Source organism: Danaus plexippus, chromosome 7 (assembly GCF_018135715.1).
Source record: "Danaus plexippus chromosome 7, MEX_DaPlex, whole genome shotgun sequence".
Classification (NCBI taxonomy): domain Eukaryota; kingdom Metazoa; phylum Arthropoda; class Insecta; order Lepidoptera; family Nymphalidae; genus Danaus; species Danaus plexippus.
In genome coordinates, this window is record NC_083541.1 from 5,450,621 (window position 1) to 5,473,185 (window position 22,565).

The 22,565-nt window shown below is 34.5% G+C and overlaps 1 protein-coding gene across 5 annotated transcripts in view; it reads right to left on the bottom strand.

Moving 5' to 3' along the window:
• LOC116770794 (spectrin beta chain) overlaps positions 1–22,565 on the bottom strand; it is a 40,239-nt gene that overhangs the window by 12,452 nt on the left and 5,222 nt on the right. For 4 of the 5 annotated variants that reach the window (XM_061520888.1, XM_061520890.1, XM_061520891.1 and 1 more), the window contains exons 2-23: positions 11,798–11,961; positions 9,407–9,558; positions 9,159–9,332; positions 8,776–9,064; positions 8,243–8,414; positions 7,748–7,876; positions 7,182–7,394; positions 6,548–6,745; positions 5,982–6,111; positions 5,481–5,630; positions 4,970–5,109; positions 4,710–4,834; positions 4,360–4,490; positions 3,925–4,070; positions 3,513–3,636; positions 3,004–3,254; positions 2,503–2,662; positions 2,032–2,170; positions 1,465–1,646; positions 1,226–1,340; positions 789–913; positions 238–428 (exon numbers count right to left, since the gene is read on the bottom strand). In XM_061520888.1, coding sequence (XP_061376872.1) covers positions 238–428; positions 789–913; positions 1,226–1,340; positions 1,465–1,646; positions 2,032–2,170; positions 2,503–2,662; positions 3,004–3,254; positions 3,513–3,636; positions 3,925–4,070; positions 4,360–4,490; positions 4,710–4,834; positions 4,970–5,109; positions 5,481–5,630; positions 5,982–6,111; positions 6,548–6,745; positions 7,182–7,394; positions 7,748–7,876; positions 8,243–8,414; positions 8,776–9,064; positions 9,159–9,332; positions 9,407–9,558; positions 11,798–11,927 — 3,566 coding nt within the window. In that variant the 5' untranslated portion in view covers positions 11,928–11,961. Of the gene's footprint in view, positions 1–237; positions 429–788; positions 914–1,225; positions 1,341–1,464; positions 1,647–2,031; positions 2,171–2,502; positions 2,663–3,003; positions 3,255–3,512; positions 3,637–3,924; positions 4,071–4,359; positions 4,491–4,709; positions 4,835–4,969; positions 5,110–5,480; positions 5,631–5,981; positions 6,112–6,547; positions 6,746–7,181; positions 7,395–7,747; positions 7,877–8,242; positions 8,415–8,775; positions 9,065–9,158; positions 9,333–9,406; positions 9,559–10,207; positions 10,362–11,797; positions 11,962–22,565 lie in introns of those variants that run through there. The other variant, XM_061520887.1, reaches the window with a different exon arrangement.

Below are 22,565 nucleotides of genomic sequence, written 5' to 3' on the forward strand. Positions count from 1 at the left end.
TCGATAAAAAATAAATATATTATATTTCGTTAGAACACACATAATCCAAGATAATTACACCATTTACTGCCATTCAAACAAATGGTTTTATTTTGTTACAAAGTAATTTAAAAACACATACATATGTATATTTAAAATATGTGATTTAAATACGTATCAGTGTCCTAGCAGAACTGAGGGACTAGGCGAGAAATATTTTATACTAAAAATGGTTAAATACGGTTTCGTCTTAGCTACCTGTGCTCTTGGTGTGCGAGCAACACCTCAGCCTGTCTCGCGTCCCGCTGCAACAGCTGTAGTTCCAGGGACTGTGTGAGTAACTGCTGTCTGTTCTCCCACATCTGTTGTAACTCGGCCCAGCCCTCGCGGAGTGCCTTCAGACGCTCGCGAAGGAACATATACTGAGGATCGTCCTGGGTCGAAGGTTCCTGGTAACAAATTTATTATGGACTAACGTTCATTTAGTAAAATAAACTTTTTATTCCACAAATGGCAGTAGATCTATTTTTACGCCCGTCATTATTTCTAAAGTCTTAATTGTTTTCGTAATTTCAGAACTGTCATTTCATTACACTCAACAACGTTGTATAACACAAATTGGATATACTGAACTATAGTAAAATAATATATAGATTTTGTTAGTTACCCTTAACTCCGTCTAATCTATTCTAAATGTAATAAATTTCGTCAGATCTTAACTGGGATCAAATGTAAATATAAGTTTTATATAATAATAATAATAATAATAATAATAATAATATAACATTATATATCATAAGACATCTTACGGCTGTAATTTTCTCTCCGTACTCCATCATCTTGGCGTATTCGTCCTTGTAGTTGTCGATCTCTTCCTTGATCGTCTGATGCTGCGACAAGAGCTTTTCCGCTTCCGGCAAGCTCGCTGGTATATCTGAACAGGTGATAATAAGTTACAACTGATCCTATTATTTTTTTTGTTCACGTGGTATCTGATAAGTTTTCTTACTTTGTCTGTGATATGTATGCTAGAAGAAACCACTGCATCTTGAAATTATTAATCAGTGAATACACTTTAAGACACATAAGCCTATGTATTACAATTAACTATCATAGATTTAATGTTATACTTAGTTTAAAAAATGACAATTAAAATAATTATACAATACTATTTAGGTTTTGGTAAAATATTAATAGTGTTTTAGTAATTTTATGTAGTAATACATTTATTTGGCCGACTATCTACCTTCGGAAGCAACATCAGTCTGCGTCTTAGTGAGCCAGGCCTGGAAGTGATCCACAGAGCGAAGGAAGCGATGCAGGTCACCGGCCTCTTCCAGCTTAGAGTCACGCTCTTTGAGCTGGAATTTATATTAATTTTTTAATAACTTAATCGCACATATATTTAAAAATCGCATATAGTATATATATATATATATATATATACATATGGTAGTTATATTTATTGATGAGCTCTTCGCTTACCATCTGCGTGAGATCTTCCCAGTTGTCAGTGATGGCGTGTACTCTGTCTCTGATGAGCCGAGCTTCCTCCGGATGTTCGTTCTCGATAGCTGAAGCCTCGCTCTCCAGGGAGGCGATGCGAGCCTGTATGGCGGCCAAATCCCGTTCCATACCCGACAGACGGCGCTGGAGAGTCATTACACCTGCGAAAATATTTATGTATAATATATTACACACAACACTACACTCGGACCGATCTATAGATCTTGACTTAATTAATAACAAAAAGGTTTATGTAATAGATATTGATTTTATTAAATAAATGCTTAAGGACTCTATCGTTGAGTTATCTCATCCTTCCTTATAACTTAGTAGTATGAATCTTAGGTTGAAGGAATTTAAAAAAATGTAAATTACCTACCTTCCTCTTTTTTAATTTTTAGCATATTTTTTATTAGTGTATCTATGCTTTTCATGTATGTAAAAGAAACGAATTTTTAATTCTGTGTTTATACAATAGATCATTATTATTGTAATAACTTACAATATAACTAAGACACATAAATGTAAATATAACTATAACATTACCATTAAGGTCCATCTCCAAGTTGTCCGTCTGTTGCAGAATGCGTTTCTTGTCCTCGATCCAAGACACAGTCTCGCGACATTCGATGTAGAATGTCTGCACGCCCTGTGCCGATTTCAAATCGTCCTTCTTGGCTTCGGCCTGATGAATGGATAAACAATTATTTATAAAATCAAAATCCCATTAACAATATCTCTGAATATTACCTACTGTCTGACCTAAATATTAATATTACAGGTACGATGGACAATTTTTTTTCAATAAACAGTACAAGCAGTAATAAAAGGAATTAACGTATTCAGTCTGAGCGCCTATCTATAATATAAAAATGATTGTCATTTGACCTTACACACGACCAACCCTTGTACTTTAAAATATGTAAAAAATGCAATTGCGAACTACCAGAGACAAAGTATTTGCACGTTGAAACAGTTGGTGTGAACTTTGACACAGATAGTAAACCGCTGCCTCACCTTCTCGCGGAGCGCGCTCCAGGCAGTGTTGAGTGCCTGTTGCCTTTCCTGAATGCGCGGCGCCTGTGGGTGTTCCACGTGTACCAGCTGACGAGCCAGCTGATTCACTACCGCCACGCGGCTCGCGTTCGCGTTCATCTCCTTGTCAAAACCGTCGTACCTGTAGAAGATTATACATAACATTTATAAAAAATACATACCAACTATTGCCTTGCGGGTTTGCCCGCATATTAAACCTTTTTAAGATATTAAACAGCCATTTATTTATTTTTACCAGTAGTTAAATTAGATATCGTTTTTCATAGATATCAGTAATTCATTGTAGTATAATAATTTCGATGTTAATATAAATGCATTGACCAATAAGATATTGTTAAAAGCAATAACATTGACTAGTTGAATTCAATACCGTATATAAAGTCCAGGAATAGGACAGCTATGAAATTAAACCCATGTGCATAGAGTAAAATTCAGATTTCCGTACGTATCGCCGAGACTAACCTATGCTTCATGATCTCCACGTCGTCTATGTCTTTGGGCGGTAGCATGGTATCCAGCATGCGGTGTTTCTCCGCGATCCACTGATCCGCTGCATCAGCCTCGGCCAACAGCTTGAACAGCGACAGAGCGTCTAGCAGGCGCTGCTTGCGCAGACGAGCTATCTCCGCCAGCTCGCCGTGTCGCGAGTCTATGGCGGCCAGACGTTCTTGGACTTCGGTGCTGTTAGCATCCTCGGGACTAAGCTCGGCCGCCTTGTCGAATGGAAAACGTTTAATTAATACGTCATAGATAAAAAAAATATAATTCCTGTTTCAATATTTCGTTTAATTAGAGACATGTTATACTATAATGTGTGTAAAGTGGGTTATTTATAGGCAAATTTAATACAGCTATAACATTTTAATGTTATTAATAAGTATATATGTGTCATAAGACTTCTTTCAACTATCATAGATAATTTTTTAAATTCTTTTAGACTGAGATCCCTTCCTCAATACATATCATCTGACCTGTTGCTTCAACTGTTGTATAACGTTGGCGTAGTGCTTCAGTTCGTCAGTGACGTCCTTGTGTTTCTTTAGCAGACTCTGTACTTGGGCTTCATCCACACCGGTATCCTCAGACGACACGAGTCTGAACAAATCATTATTTCCAAAATTAGTCCATGTATAATTACTCCATATTTATATAGAAATAATTTGGAAGCCCAATTCTTACCAATATGAAACAAAAAATAAATCCAACAAATACATACGAGTCTCAAGTTCAAAGGCCTACATCTCTATATACATATTTATGGGACCAGAGTTTAAAACCATTCTTAGTAAAGCTGAAGCAATAAGGAATTGTAGGAAACATTAAAATGACATATTTAATTCTATATAATCGATAATTATATGGTTATATTAATAAATTGTCAACCTGAGAGTATCCAACATCCAGAAGTCGATGTCGTCGGCGTCCGCGAACAGCTGATGATAGCGTACCGCCGCGTCCAGGCGGTTCTTACGAAGATGCACCACGTCCAGGAGATGGTTCCACTGAGACAGAATATCTCGCAGACGTTCCTGTTATATAAGAATATTATTAATTCTTCTGATTACATTGACAGCGAGTATATATGATTTCATTAGTGAACAAACTTATCTACTAATACATAAATATAGGCATATCTTAGTGAAAGAAAGGGACAAGTCTATTTAGCGGCGAAAAAGTGTAATTGTTACATGTAAAACAGTAACTATATAATTTGAAAATATTTGGTAATACTAAAAATCGATTAAGGTACTGAGCAAATGTATCAGACGTGTATATAAATATATATATTTGTGTGATTATAAATAATTATCTGTATACCTGTATACGAGCGGCTCCAAAGTGTCCTTGACCGACCAGTTCGTCTCCAACAGCTGCGGCATCCATCAGCTGCAACTCGTGGGCCTCGACGTCCGCTTGAAGCGCTTTATGTTTGGACACCAGCAGGTACACTGTTGGAACATACATATTAAAACTATAATGAAATATAGATCTACTAATTATTATTTGTACATTAAAGCAATTGTCGTGATAACACTTCAATTGTAATTAAAACGACTATAGTTAGGGTAGCAGGTTCACATCCTACTCGTCATGAATTTTTCATTCTATATTTTCTAATTTATTTGTAATTATTTCGATGGTCCTCTAAGGTCTGTGAGATGGCTCACCAGTGGACAGGTCGTGTCCGATGTCGTCGACGGATACGATCTGTTCCTTCTCCTTGATCCAGTTCTCTTCATCAGCCATATCCCAGTAGAACTGCCACAGCTTGCGACTGTCTTCTAGACGCTTCCTGTGAACCGAAATACCACACAGACATTTTATTCACGTCTATGGCCTCCTGTGTGCATTCTATAATAAAATTGAAGAATAAAAATAAATGTAAATATATTTGAATGTATGTATGTATGTCCGTTTGTTCCCATACCTGCGTTCCACAGCGAGATGTACAAGCTCAGCGTACGCGTTCTCCAGCTGTTGTATCCGCTCCACAGTGATAGCGGGGTCGCAAGGACGGTAACCGCCTTCCTCTTGCTCCAGGAACCGCTGGGATTGACCCACCACCACCTGCAAATGTCTCAAATATATTATATTATCTAAAATTATTGATCATTACATTTATATGGATGTTTTGGTGGCCTAGAGGTTAAAGGTCCACTTCACGTGCATGAGGGTGCGGGTTCGAAGCCTGGCAAGTAACCAATGTGATTTTTCCGAGTCATATGTATTTCTAAGAGTATTAATGACAGACGGTGAAGGAAAACATCGTGAGGATACCTGGACTTATAATTTCAAATTATAAGTTTGAAATCACCAACCCGCCTCGGGCAAGCGTGGCGATTAATGCTCTAACATTCTCTATGTCACAAGTGGCTTATCCTCAGCAGTGGGCTCCGATAGGCTGATGACGATGTTGTTATAAATGCGTATAATGTTACCTTGACTCGTTCCCCTAGTACGTTGATGTCTGCCTCGACCAGGGCGTGTTTCTGCAACAAGTCCTCTACTCCCATGAGATGTTTGCCGTAGTCGTCGGTCAACAGACGCATCTTGATCTCTTCCATGGAGTCCAGGATGTATAGCATCTCCTGCACACACAGAGGATAATTGAATAATGGCGTTATGAACAAACTATGTACATAAAATCATGTAATTGATCATAAGAACTATCACATCTAGTGTAATGCACATGCTTATTAAAAAATTTAAGCGTTTAAAGAGTATAGCTGTAGTATGAAACAATCAACCTAGTGACAGTAGTGTTCTAGAAATTTCTTATAAAGCTGTTTAAATTAACAACTTATATTTAATACTCAATAATTTTACTGCTCCAGTAATTTATCAAAGTACATACTTCATGATATAATAACACAGACAATGCAAAACTTTACACATAGTACATCAAAATTCTTTAGCTTACAGTTTGTTTTAGTTTATACCTGGAAGTTCTGTTGCAGCTGGAGTGACAGCTCGAGTCTGGCGCGCCTCGCCCGCAGCAGTTCCAGCAGGTAGGCCCACAGACGAAGGACGTTATCACGACGCGCGCAGACACGTTCCATATCATGATATCTGAGGGCATCCATTGAAACTGACATATATTTTTTTATCTTTAATTTAAAACTATATTTAAATCATTTCGCCAAACATATTAGTAAGCAGTATTAACTCATTCATTGTATGTATGCATATAATAATTATTCTATAAGATTTTAGATGAAAAAAAATTTACAACTAAAATTTTTCTCAAATTACATTACCAGTTAATTTTTTTCAATATGGAAGCTCAATTTATATTTATAAAATTACATCCAATCAGTTAAAATAAATTGTCAATTGGTATTAAGTATACATAGCACCTAAATATTATATGACACATGAAACATGTCCTATAAAATTTATATTTATATTCTTATATCTACCAACAAAATTATTTTTTTTTTAATATATTTTTATTATTATTTATAATATATAATAACAACGATCATATAAAAAATATACATCATACCTTTCAGCCTGCAGTTCAGAGCACACAGCCACTACAGCCTGGACTCTCTCCTCGTAAGCGAAGATGTCTGTCTCTATGGCTTCATGTTTCTTGGCGGCCGCCTCCACCGCCGCTAGATCGAAGCCGAAGTTATCCTGGCTCACCAGACGTTGGTTCTCAGACAGCCACGTCTCACGCATTTGAGCCTTACGATTGAATCTATGGACAATATTATTATTATTATATAATTTGCTGAACACTAAACACTGGTTAAAGGACAAAGGCTTTGCAACGGAGACATGATTTCCACCAGACTACTTTAAAGGGAGATATTTCACGGCTTCTTCTTTGTGGCTGTTTCTTCACCCTCAGCCTGAACCACTAGCAGAGTGTTTCATCCATAATTATATAATGTATTAATGTGAATAGCGTTCAAACGCCTATAGTTATTATGACGGTATGGCCTAATTTTTTTCCTTGTTGTATTCTAAGAGAAATACATGAGATATGTTAACCAACCATCAGCGACATCTATCGCCTGTGTCACATGACTTCACAATACAATCTATTATTCCTATTTGTTCTCATACAACCTATAGCAAAGATTCGTCTAATATATTTTTCTAAATAGTTTTATAATAGGACACGTCTCTACCTGGCGGCCAGTTGTTCCAGCTTCTCCTGTCGTATGAGCTCCTCGCGGAGCGCCAGCTCTCGTTCGTGTTCAGCCTTCTCCAGTCGCTCCCAGGCCCTGTTGATGTCGTGGATCATTCTCCCCTCGCGAGGAGTGTAAGGCTTCTGGTTGGCAGCCCGCATGCGAGACTGGAGCGTGAATAACAACACCTCCAAGTTACCCTTCTCCACGAACCTGGAGGATGAAACAAACGTTTCTATTACATACAGCGATTAAGCATAGACGATTTATTAATGAACTGAAAACAATGAATATGAATAAAAAATATAAAACAGTTTCTCCTCATTGCATCAGTAAACTGACAGTGAAAGTATCATCAAAATTAATCCAACCGTTTCATCAAAATCGTGTGATCGAGCCGGTCCTTAATTATTATCGATTACTTTAAATTTATTACCTACATGTATTACACACATCGAAAGTATAATTTTAATCCAATCAGTCTTAACACATCAAATAGATTGAAATTTAATCTTTTTTGTACATAACTACTAGAAAATTGTTAAGTTAATGTTGTATACACATACTTAGGTGGTTTTTCAACAGTACGGTAGTTGGCGAACTGTATGAGCTGTTGGCGGACTCCCTCCAGGGAGTTGGCGAATGTCCTGTCACCCAGAGCTTCGATTGTGCGCTCGATCCATTGGAGGAGATCACTAAAACAAATTATTCATTCATAATATATTTCAAACTTTTAGTTATCCGTATAATAAACACTCTTACGCTATATGTATATATTGATCAAATATCTCTATCGTTTCTTTTGAGTCATATCTTAATATACTACCGACTTTAACGCTACCTAGTATCTGTATCTTCGTCCCCGTTGATTGTCATGCTAACAATGTTTTCGGAGGTACAAGTACCCACACATCACTGAGTAACGCTTTAAGAAATCTTTATTTTATATATTTTTTTTAACATTAAAGAGATATTTAAGATATAAAACTTACGCAATAAAATTGAAAACTGGTCTTACAGATTATGATTTTTATATATAAGGGATGTGTGACTGTACCGACCTAGTCAGGGATTCATATTCTTGCACCATCTTCTCATTCTCCATGGCTATCCCCACCACCTTTCCGATACGCTTCCCTTGCACCGTCTCCTGTTTCAGCTTACTGAAGTAGTGGTAGTACGTCACCACGTACGTTATGATAGACCTCTCATCGGGATGCTCTACCGCGATATCTGTATTAAATAATATTAATTACTCACAGGTACATAAACGAAAACAAAATACAAAAAAAAATATGTGTCGGTTCGCAACTCGAAAATTAAAAAAACCTTGTACTGTACAAGAAAAGTAATTTTTGATATTATTATAGTTGTATAATGTTAATTATGTTTTGTTCTACGGAATTTTTCTCACTAACCACGTTAAGTAGAATTAGCCCAGACATAATAATCAGTGATATATATAGAGCGTGAAAATGTTCTGTGTGGTCACGCATAGGTGGCAACGCGATGTATATGTCATTATAATTTACTACAAATACAGTATAATAGTGTATAATATATAAGTCAATACTGTTCTAAGTGTCATATTTACCTTCGGCATCCAAAAGCTTGGTCAGTCCGAGTTTTTCCTCGGCGACGTTGAAGGCGTTGTTCAAGTTGTGTATGTGATTGCTCCTGTGCAGCTTCTCGAATTGTATCAGCTCGGGTCTGTGTTTGTGTATGATGGCGTTGAAGGCGAGTCCGTCGCGCCAGGACGTGGTGAAGTTGCGTACGTTCACGTTGTTGTAGCCAGCCGTCTTCATCTGACACCACAGCAGCAGCGCGTCCTTTGCCGATTTGGTCTCCTTGTTGTCTGTTTCCTCGATGGTAATATCTTGGATCTGAAAGATTCAATCAATGATATCATAGTATTTACCTCAACAAAAATGTATGGTTATGAAATATTTGATTTGAATGGTATTATTAGAGACAAACCTGGAATCTCAATATGATGGTCCATATAAGACCCAGGTTGAGCCTGGCGTTCCCGTCGACGATGTCATGGGAGCCCATGTTCTCGAGGTGGACTCTCTGTTCACGCAGGAACTGCAAAGCTTTATCGACGTTCTCAAGGCAATGGATTCGCATCTTGCCTTTTGTTGGGCGAGGCTGGAATTAAGGAAATAAAAGTGAGGATTGATCTGATATTATGAAAATCTTTCAGCGTCTAAGATATAACCTACCAATCTCTCCCCGGACAGCACTTCCAGCAGTTTGATGAGCATTTTCCCATCCCTCATATCCACATTCAGGTCATTGATGCGACATCCCACACGCACCAGGTGAGAATTCACCCATTTCTGAAAGGTCTTCTTCTGTACACTTTCTCGTTCGTCTGCAATCAATTATCAATCATAAATCGCAATACAGATAAAGATCGTTCTAAATATAATCACGACGCTCAATGGAGCGTGAAAAATCGAATAGAAAAAGTTTTAAATTGAGGCTATAGAGTAATCATTGATCTTTAACACATTAACCGCCAGTGTGGTCGTCTCCTAGGACGAGGCTGTCTTCGTACGTCCATAGTGGAGGACATCACTATCTTCACGACTCCTTACCTTTAGTAATAATAGAAATTAATACTGGTAACTCAAGATACAGATCATATTGCAGTATTCTGCAGAGCGGAAATCGATGTCATGCAGAAATGCACAATTATTTTGAACATATCTGGAGCAATAAGAGTTGGGTTCACTTGAATTTCTTAAGACTAAAATAGTACATAAGCCTTAAGGAAAGACTATAGCTGTCTGAAGCAGAAGAACTCATTTTTATGTCATTCATACCCAAAACTTGTGATTGTTGATCAGAAGTAAAAAATAAAGAGACAAGAACACTTTCTTCTTGGACGTTTAAACCAATTTTTGAAACAAACAGCATTCCACGTTAAAATCACTTCCTTCGAAATTGTAACAAATTTCATAAGCAAAGATTCCAATAAACCGTAACTACAACGCCAACACCACGATCACAGATATTACCTCTTAGTTCACAAACAACTTTATCATAGTAGAGTTCAAGACCGGGCACTTCGATGTCAACACCACGTTTGATGAGGTCGTAGCAGTCCGACGATGTCATGACACCGGCTGGGACTGACTGAGCCGGTAGACGAGACATCGGTGAAGAATCAGAGCGACAAAAATCAACTTCTCACTGCTCACTGGACAAGGATATTCGATACGCACGCCCCAGATGTCGACAGCATTCGGTTTAATGAACTTATAATAAACAATTTGTTTCCTCATTCCGTACATCAAAGGATATTATCGAAGCCATAACTATTTACGTTGGGGAATAAACATTTTGAGACATACTCAAGCGTTCTAGCAAGTTACGGAGCTCGAACGCTCACGCACTATCAGATAACTCTTAAATCGGAACTGATAAGCACTAGTATATGTAACTGTACTGTAACTGGATTTTTATAAACGACCGAGCAAATTGTTTGCTTGCCCTGTAGTATATGGGAAAACGGAAATTAGCGGTTGTGAGGCCATGATAAGCTCGAAATAAATTATATATATATATGTCTTACTATATATTTATGCCACAGCTTGTATGTTAATAGGTCATAAAATAAAACAGTGAATCAATATAAATTCTAATACAGCAAAAAAAATTCGTTACAATCAATTAACCTACAATTGTATTATCATTCGCCGTACAAAGTTTACGGCTCTGTTATCTGCGATGGCTCTTATGATAACTGATTAAATAACAACGTACACATACAAATGTATAAGAAATTGTCCTTTTAGAGAAATCATACTATACTTGTAAATAGTATTTGAAATAAATAAAAAATATTTTGAAGGAAGCACTTCTTCCTATTCATATTCATAAAAATATATTTACTTCAAATCAGTTATCAAAGCTATTAAATTAATATTTTGAAATTATCCTTGACGCTATGATGAACATAGGTTTTTACACCAACGAGGCCTACACGGAATTTTAGCGTACTCCAGCCAAGTGAAGCGTTTCAACATGTCTAGACAGGACACAATACATCATTATCCAATCGACATACTATAGATATGTCTACATCTTAACAAGTCCAGCAACCGTATACGATAGACATGGCACTTGACGTGGATTTGTGAGGATTGCTCCATAAGTAGGATAAGGAATTCGTAACTGCGGTGCATATAAAATTAAATATAATGTTTTACGAAATGTGAAATAGAGATAAGTTTTTCTTCTAGCATTAGGAAAAATGTTTTATCGAAATCTCATAATATCATAAACAAATTCAAATTTTATATCAAAGCTCTTAATACTAGCGTTCGATCCAACCCCAAGAAACACTAACAAAGGGGTAAGCATGTTACTTCTTCTGTGACGCAGGAACATGAAATGACTAACTAAATTTCATCCCTTCACAATTCTACTAACAAGTTATTTATGTATATAAGTTGATAGCACAAACGGAATTTATAACTAATATTTTTTGAACAATATTAAAACATAAATAGCGAATTGTTTCATACAGCTGGCAGTTACAGGTGTTCTCAACTGTTACAGGTGGTAGGTATTATGGGTGTTATGATGTTATGGGTTGACCATACCTGCGAGCGCTTTAATACGCGATCGTTCGAATAGCCTTGATGAGGAATTGCCGCCATCGTACTCGTCTATGATCTCCTGTCCGCTGCGGACGGACGGGTCCCAGCGGGACACCGTGATGTCGGTCGTCATCACGGCAGGATCTCACCGCGCCACGCAACTAGATCTAAACAAAAACAAAAAAAAACAATCAGAACGGAGATATTACGAACGTAAATAAACAACTATGGTCTTAGGATATTATATGTAAATAGTTTACTATACCCGAATACCATAGTTTGACAAACATGACAATTTTTTGTAACTTGTGTGGCTTCTAGAAGGAATGTAGCTGGCTTCTTTTTTTTTCGTTTCATAAATGAATTATTATCAGTATCAATCGAGGCCCGAAATTAACTGTCCATGGAAAATACATAACAAAGGTTTTTTTTTATAGAGTTGCTATAAGCTCAAGCAAATTTTTTTATTGAAGAATTAGGACTGGCTTAAATTGAGACTCAGAATTAAATGCTTATGGAATTAAATATATTTCCTGTGTGGCTGGTTGTTAGTTTAGTTAAAGTTATCTTTTTTTAAATATTGGGATAAATTTAAAGTTTAGGTAAGTATTAGAAGAATAATGTTACAGATCAATAGTCCTAAACATATACATATTATTTACGAATATATTACATCGTGATTTTACTTTGAATACAAGATTTTTTTTAAATTTAAATACGTGAAACGACAGATGTAGGTAAACTTCGATGAAGACAAAAGAAATTATGAAACTAAGTTATAAAACTTTTCAAATTTATAGAAACATCCATACATTTTTATAAGTAAAATACTTTCCTATGGACTAAAAGTTAAAGTCACCATTATAATGACTTTATTACGTCATCAGGTAGTTTCCGTTACGTTTAAACAGATAACGTCTACAAATACTTGATGTTAAAAGCTATACAGTTTCGTTTAACTCACTGACCGTCAACAGAATACCATTACAAAATAGACCTCACCTTGAACAATTCCGGACTTATTAAGCAAAGCGCGTAAACTAAACAAAACACAGCGCACGGCCGCTGTTAAAACATAGGGAGCGATATAGTTTACAAAACAACACACATACCAACTACCACTCAACTCAATTTTATATAAAATATAATTATGACGTAATTATATTAAATACGGTTGGCTTCTTAGTAAATGATTAAAATATTTCTTGATGCCGTCATCGAACACGATAAGATAAGATTTTACGAGTGCTCTCAACACGATTGATCAAAAAGAAACATCACTGCATTTAATGTAACGAATAAAATGCAACTTTTAGAATATAAATAAACACGCCTATAAGATAACGGATACATTCGACAATTAATTACAATGCTTATATTTTCATTTACCTATATTGCTATCGATTAATAAACACATATATATTTAAGACTTAAATAATAATTACGTACGTGACGTGAGTATATGGAAGAATTTAACCAAAATTTTTGTGTATAAACACAAAGATATAAGCAAAACGCTACACATAAATTTATTACCATTATTTAAGATATTACAGTCAGTGCGCTTACTCAAAGTCGATACTGTCTCACGACATAAGGAACATTGTTAGTTTTCACTTATAAACAATTGTATATTATAGTGTGCACTTAGATCATTGAATGAGTACCGGAAATCAGTTCGTATGTAACGTAAGGATGGAATCTTGTGGTAACCATACAGAAATACATAAAAATGAAATAATATACATCGAGGTTAATGTCTTTGTTAGTTATAGTGTTATAAAGACGACAAACTGAAGAACATTCGTCGTATATTAATTAAACAGAATGCGTTAATTATTCTCGACGTCTGCTAACTCTTGCTTGTCCTCAATAGACACCCTCAATTCCCAGATCTCGCACGTGATATCTTTAGACAACAACGGTCTCACATACATTCATACATTCGTATTTAGTATATAATTATTTTTTGATTACATTCAAACCAAATTAAGACTTATAATTATTCTTTTTTTCTAAGGCTAATAAATTCAACTTGTAATAAAAATAAGCTATGTCTTTCGCGTGCAAAATATGTCTTGTCTGTAAATTGCTATAGAAAAATGTCCATACATTTTAGCGACAAGTCGGACATATGAACAAAGCATATATATTTAATATTGTGACAAAATAAAATCACATTTATATTATTTATTATATCGCAATACATAAGAATTGATGAAAACCAATAATTTGTAGTACTATTGTTTTTTTTTTCTCTATCTGTCATATCCTTGACCTAGAGGCCAGTATTAAATATATGACGTAATGATTATAATAAAGAATTATTTTACACAAAACATTGCAAATGTACCGTCAAGAGACATCGAATATTAGCTATAAAAAACTAAAAATATATAATTCAATATTCGGTATCAAATTGCGATTGCTGATTTACTTCTGTTTTAATGTGTTAATATATAAAGGAAGGAAGGGAGAGCGAGAGATAGAGAGAGTACAGAAGAGAGGGAAATTTAAATTAGCACTTACTAATATTTAAAACCTTTTGCAATCTCAAATAAAACCTTGATTTAGAGGAAAATGTCAAGTGTCTTGACGCATTTCCTTTTCATGTTCATTTAACCTAAAAGCTTAGTATATCGACATCACAGACAAGTTTTTATATGGGACATGCCACGCCCAAAACCTTTGTCGGTCGCTCGCCCATGAGCATGACCTTATCCTACAATAGCCAAACTTTATATAGGAAGGTCGAATAAAACTATTCAAATAGTTATATTTGATGGCATTTCATTATATATTTTCATATTATGTACTTAAAGTTTTTTATACGTGAGTATTTGTTAATTATAATTATTTAAAAATTATGAACAATAGTCTGAATCATTTAAACATATTTTTTCGTCACCGTTCACACAATGTCATTAAAATTATTAGAATATCTCGTGGGAGAATCTTTAACATATACATGAAAATAGACGTCTTTCCTTGATTTTTCAAGTTTTTTTTTTGTATTAATTGTTTCAAAGTATATATCATGCATATGACGTAAAGTTTAAAAATAGACTATTCACTCAGTTTAGTGCTAAAACTCTGATGACTAACAACCAACATTACAATTCATTATTTATTTATAAATATTACAAGATATTTAAATTGAAAGTTTTTTATAAGATATACGTCAGCCAAGTTTTCAAAAGAGCCACTAAATACTTCATTAAAATATATAAATTTAATAAACAAACGTAAATATCATTTGGAAACCGTAGTTATTATTAATCGCGGCTTGAATCAGACTATGTTAAATAAAACGATTTTACATAACTGACAATGAAAGCAAAACCTTTATATAAACTTCCAAATTCTATTGTAAGATAGATTGATTAATAAAAACTGTATTATATTTAATTTGAATAGATTATGCATATATATATATTTATGTATATGTATATGTATATGTAATTGAAAACTTAGATCGTATTTTAAAAACAGTAACGTATAAAAACTAAATATAAAATTAAGCTTTCGTCAAAATATTCTTGCAATATCAATTACTTAAATTGACATACCTATATTTCACAGAATTAAAAATCATGACGCATTTTCAATTTACTTTTTAAAGGTTTTGCTTTTGTTGCCAGAAACGTAGAATATAAATAATTAGTAACTCTAAATGTATTAAGTAAAAAAAAACGATTAAATAATAAAACATAACAGAACAGGCTGAGTTTGAAACAAAATTTCTTATAATTTGTTATTATTGTTAAGAACAAACGCCGGTTGTAGCGGCCACATCTAATAGACAGAGGTTCATCGACCTGCGAGCCAGACATGGCGTCGCTACACCATAGACTACCATTAAAAGCCACAACACATACCCATCAGCCTACGGCCGTTTCGAGTAATTCCAACTGCTATTTATCAGGATAGACACGCAACCTACTAAACCTTTGGATCACGTCTAATACACTGAATACATGAAAAATATTTTAAATATATACGGTTTATTAAATAAATAATGGCTCAATTTTTTTATTTACTCTAGCAATTGACATAGATTTTCGTTCCCAACCCATTTCCATCAGGTCTAGAGAGCGGCTAGATGTCACCGTATCATTTGGGGGACGTATTCTGTCACTAATCGAAAATCAGTGAAGCTAAAACATCAAAGTCACAAAAATTTCAACCTTATCATATTGTTATAGATGGCATAATATCGTGCTACGAATATATTCGCTGAATGAAACGTTCCGGTAAGAACGGAAATCCTTCAACCGGTACAGTCGTAGGGATGTGTAGTAACCGATAAAATGTATAGTTAACCGGCATTATATTCTAATCAAGAACAAGGAGGTTCTTACGATCAGTTGCGTACGAATTAAGATTTCCGCATTCAAATATAACTTATGAGGTCAAATCTATTCATAGAGTACCGGCGCCCACTCTTCATGTGCTAGTGCATTTTCATTCAACAAATCGACACCTAATAATTCATCAGACAGAAAAAAAACTTAGCATCCGGTAAAATATATTTCACAAATATCCTTAAAATGATGTAGAGGTGAGAATGTATAATATAAATTAATTATTTACTAGAGCGAAACAAAAACAATGAACCGCAATTACTATGTGCATACCGTCCCATTCATTCAAAACCACAGGAAGCAATGCGATTTTAATCGAGGGTAGCCCCACAAAACACAACACCTGCATTACAGCGACGGAATAGAGTTCAAAATGATTTAACATTTTCGAATAACTGTTTCTATGGAACCAGAACCTACTTATTAACAGCAGGCCAGACCCTAAACGCTTCTGCATTTTAACACCAGTATTATATTTGTTTTTGTAATCGACCATCAACGATTCTAGCGTACGGTAAGAGAAAACAGAACACTGTTATGCACATGGTATGTTTACGAGCTATTGTTGTAATATATACATATGTAAATCTATCTACCTTACAAACGATAGGAAACTCTTAGCGTATTGTAAAAGGCCTTAAAATCGAAAGTCTGCACGCAATTTATTTTCTGAACAATAATAATTGCTAGAGTTTAACGCAAGCATTGGCAGCAGCTTTGGGTTATACAAAAAAATACAACCCACGACCGTAATGTCTGCACGAAATTGCTTTTACAAAATTACAAAAATGTCACGATTACAAGATACGAAAATAATTGATATCAAAGGACGCTAAATATAGACTTGTTGGATGACATGTACTTGGATTACTGAAGGATTCCAGAGGTCGTACGTCTAACAGTCTTGTAGTTACTTCTATTTAATTTTATAGTATATATTTATACATATATATTTAATGAATAAAGACGCCTGTAACACTGTAACAATGCTGTTGCTAGTTGTGACATCATTACTCACAACAACAGAAACTACTTACAGTAAAAATTTGATTTACAGACCTTTGTATAAATTCATAGACGAATCTGAGTTATTTTGAGTAATATATATAAAAAATTAAATTCCTTATACAATTATTCGTATCATTTTTCAGTATATTATACGGTTATCTTGCTTTATCAATATATAATTCCGTATATCGGTTGATCAAATAAGACAACAATATTTTCTTTGCAATGTTTATATAGCGTTATCTTTCATACTAATAGAGCAAGGGAAGGGAATAATGTGGCAAGGGTCTGAACAATCTGGCCGAGGTTATATCACAACGGACGGACTAACAGGTACTTCCTATGCTGGTTGCAGGGTATGGACGGATCTATTAACCCAAATATAGACCGCGCCCGAACCTTACTTGGTGAATAGCTCATCATATTATTATATCTAAAATACAATGAAACTATTCGAATACAGACGATCAGTTCTCATGAAGAGAATTATCAGAGTTAATTAAATAACTATCACTGATATTTTTGGTATTCTTTATACGAGATATCAATCAAACGATAAGGTTAGACAACAGATAAATATCTCAAGTGCAATATATACGTTCGTTCCTTTCGTATTTATTCTTCATAAAGACTTCGAATTTATAAGTTTTTGCTTCACGTACTGATGTTATGATTCAGCAACATATCGATACTTATTGAATTTTCTATCTGGGTTTCTAGCGCAAGCTGTTATCAATGATTAAGCAAGCGTATGAAATCAAACTACGGTATATTTCTACTTCAGTACAATAACGACATTCAGTTTAGAGTACCGTTAAAAAACCATCTCCCTGGAACATGATGGTTGAATGGAGGCATCAGTATTTTAGGTTTAATTTTAATATAAATGTAAGACATATTTCGTTGGTATTGGACAATATTATTTTTGTAGTAATATAAACCCGGCGCTTTTATTTTTAAATTCGCGTAGGTACGTTGCTCCCGTCCATGGGATATCTCAGAACGAGGCCAAACGGATACGCTAATTCTATACGAGGCAACATAATATCGATTATCCAAGTGAAACCAATTAGTTAATGATAGTTATGTCATTGTAATAATATAACCGACGTGAATTCTTCCGAACAAGTCATTATAGTGTGTAGGTGTCGCCACTGAACTCTGCTCTGGATATATTTCATTAGTTGCCACTTGCCAACAGCTAATTAGCCAATGAATGAACATGGCGCAGCGTCTTCTTCCTACTTCTCTTCTTACACAATAGAAGGCAAAAAATTCACGAAACAATCCACGAACTGAACTTATTTTTCATCTCAATGTTATCTTAGGACAATGATTCACTATAATACTACATTAACCGTTCTGAGATCTTCATAGATCTACGACAATTCGTGCGGAACGAATCCATCTTCACTTCCAAGAATATCTATGTAGCATGAAACTTGAATGTTGGAGATGCAGTTAGGTTTGTATACGTAAAAATATATAGACAGCACTATGCAGAACCTCATAAGGCTGAAACATTTTGCTGGTTTATTTGGCGACGTGATGATAATGGCATGACATAATCACAGTGACGTCATCGGGCGTCGGCTCTCCGCAGAGAGACGAAGGCCGGTGTTTGCAAAGCAACCGGTTTTAACATTTACAAGCTGCATTGCGAACGCTTAAAAATAATTACATATTAAAAGAAAAAAATTACATAGATTTATTTTATATTTAACTTTATAATTTAATACGGTACATATTTGCAAAATCTTATAACAATCTCAATCGGATGTGCTGAATTTTTTAATCAATATCGATGATTTCAATTCATAGTAAATAATTTAGTCTTGTTAAGATTGTCCACAAACATCAAAGATACAACCACGCCCTGTTTAATAGCGTCCTGACGGCTGACTGTACGACGATGACGCTATCCGACTATTTAGGTCAATATAACTACTACAAAATTACAGAAGCTAAGAAGCAATTTCTTAACAATACTGTTTACATTACAAAGTAGAACTTAGAGGATATACGGATAAGTATTCGTTATGATACAATATTATTATCATTTAGTGCTAATAAATTAAATTAGATTTAAGAAGCCGAAATTAAGTTTGGTTTCGAAATACCCAAATACCTTCAACTCTTGGCCGGATGCGACAAACTTATAGGGCTTCGTAACAGATAAGTAGCCTTACAAGTGTTTTATTAACGATGTTATATTAGACCGAAAAAACTGGAATTAGAAATACGGTATAATTGATAGGAAATTTATTTTATTACATATTTAATAAACACTTAAATTATAACGTTTGTAAATTTTACGTATTTACGATCGGAAAATATATTTTATTGGCATATTGATAAAATTAAAATAAAATGAAGAATACGAAAACGTCACAACAATAGTGTAATATTTAACACAGATTGCTATAAAATGAGAATTTTATTGTTGTCACAGAATATAATATTATGTCCCGCAAGTCGACTGTTAATATTTATCAATATGGCCTCGTGGGTTATTATGCATGTGTTATGTAGAGACGTTGTATGCATCACGAATGCAGACTTGTTTCAATAAATAACTGATGTGTGCAAACGTGAGAGAAATCTATTATAATATGTACAATATGAATAAATGGGTCAAGCTGAACTGGCTTTCTCGGAAGGTCTTGAACAACGGGTCGTTGAGTTCGAATCGAGGCATTTTTGACTTAAACTGCGACCTCGATGCAGTATAATAAAATGGTTTTCAATGAATATCACAAGAACAAGATGTTCATGAGCAAAATAATAATAAATGAACAAAAAATTATATGATAAATTACCATAATCGTTAAAAAAATTCTCATCAAAGCTTGCTCGAAATTTCCCCACATATTTATTAACAAAAACAATTCAAGTGGATGAACAAATTACTACGAAAAAAGGGTCAAACGTTACACAAAGCCCTTTCAGGCTTCCTAAATCCTCTTAAAGAGGAAATACGATCTGGTAGTATGTAGCGCAAACTATAACGAAGAACATAATATGTACGCATATAAAAACACTGTTCAGCGTTGAAAGTAGTTAAGAAAAATACATAAAGTAAAGTATTTAAAACCGTCGTAAGAGTAAACAAACGATACATATTTCTAAAAAAATATATATCTTTCATTTATGGTAAAGGTGGCAAACGAGCAGGCGGCCTATAATTTGAGTACAGTTTACAGTAGTCACCGTCGCCCATGGACATCTGCAACATCTATTATGTTGCGGATGCGTTGCCAACCTTGGATGTTGAGGAAAAGGGAGGGGTGGGAATAAGGAAATGGCAGGTAAGGGTGGGAACAGGCAAAGAGCAACCGGATCTCTTTCTCATCGAATGAAACGCAGCCCTTAACGGCTGTTTTACGCCGTTCTTCTGTGAGAGGACGGCACTTGCCATGTTCAAGCTGTAGTAACTGACCACAGCTAGGCTTTAACACCTCTAAATCTGTATGTTTGTTAAAGGATTATCAATATTTGGTATCAATTAGGTAGGACCTCACAAGGATATACTGTCTTCCATTTAGTGATAATGAATCTTCAAACGAACGGAACTGCAGGATGAGCTTGTTGAGAACAAAATCATCGTGCTCTGTATTTCATTAATAAATTTTCTGTTCATTAGTATTTGAATTGGAATATTTAAAGTCTGTCAAATTACAAACACTGCCTATCTGTTTCATCAAGATACAATTTATATATCGTTGTGATGTCCATCTTAAAACTATTTTAAGACAGCTGCTAAGTCCCTGTTTGCTTCAATAAGACATTACATCATAGTCCATTCATGAGATGATATCACAGTTACTAGCATCGGACGTAAGACGATTTGATTGTCTCAAATTGTTGGTTAACAACCGACAAATTGCTGAAGGGCATTTATAGTCATAACGCCATGTTTAGTTAGTCTTAGCAACAGCAGGACTAATAATCGTATTCAAAGATCAAGATCATTTATGTGCAATGTAAATATTTAAAAAAAAATCAATTTCAAGTAAAAAAATAAAATCAGTGGCTTATAAATGTACAATTTATTACAAGTACTACTAGTTATTTCTACTGTAGCATAAGTATTATTGATATTATGTGTGTATAGAAAGCAGTTGTTACGTTAACCGGCGGGTATAAGACGGTGGACTGGATCCGAGGTCGACGACCCCAATATAATAGTATTCAGGACTCCAAACAAAATAAACGATGCGACTTAAGTCACAGAGACTCGACTGTATTAAGTTCAAGCTAATGTCAAAAGAATTATTCAAAAGGGAGCTATTAATTTTAATAGAACCATATTGTATGAAACATTCTCCGGTTAATTTTTTTCACAAAGAATGATTTAATTTCGTATATACAATGTCTAAGAAAACTTCACCTACAGTTAATTTATTAATAATATATGTATGAAATAAAACTTAAAGAGCAAGTTTTATAGATTCATCATATCCATGTTCTTCCATCACCGTAGAATCATAATAGTAAGTACTACAGACGATATTGAAACAAGTTTCGTATTATGGCTTACAATGGCACCATTACTTCGCTGCAAGTATATTTTAGAAAGTTTCTACTTGCACGTAACATTTCTTAGCACAATTAACGTTTTGGTTTAGAGCTGTGGGAGATACGTTGATTTTAATAGAAGCTTTGTTTGAATTCGGAGAGCAATGGGCAATGTATTAGAAAAATATCCCCGTGATTAATCTCATTAACATTAGTATAATATCGTGAATGAATTATGAACTTCCCCTTTTTTATATTTTGTTCGAAAAAACATACGAAATACTTTTACGTTTGATCAAAGTGTTGGTGTTATATTCACGTTGAGCCAGTCACGATTAATCATACCCGGTAAGAACATTCGTATATTTAGATTTTAGATTATTATAAAAAGATGATACCAGGAATTCTCTACACTGGCTAACTTTAGATATATTTTATGGAATGGGCATCAGTTTAATATTACAATTTTAGGATTCTAGATTATATAAAGCAAGCTATTGTTGATAGTTATTGATTAGTAAATCGAGGTCAATTAATTCTATATATAAACTAATTATTATATTAGTTACCAATGAGATATCGCCTCAAACGATGTCAAATATTGATTACTATAGCATTTATATACAGAAATAAATTATAATAACATTGTACATCTCATATAACACAAGGTTGTTCGAATGCGAGGACTAACAAGTGTTTAAAAATAGACATTAAAATAACTATTGTAAACATCACACTGTATACATCGACGAACGATTCGCTTCAAACATACACAACACACGGTTTTTCAAATATTCTTGGAATTATTATATAAATGCATACGGAGTACCAACAAAGATAAGATGCAAGTTTCCAAATATTTCTTTTATCGTACGTGAAAA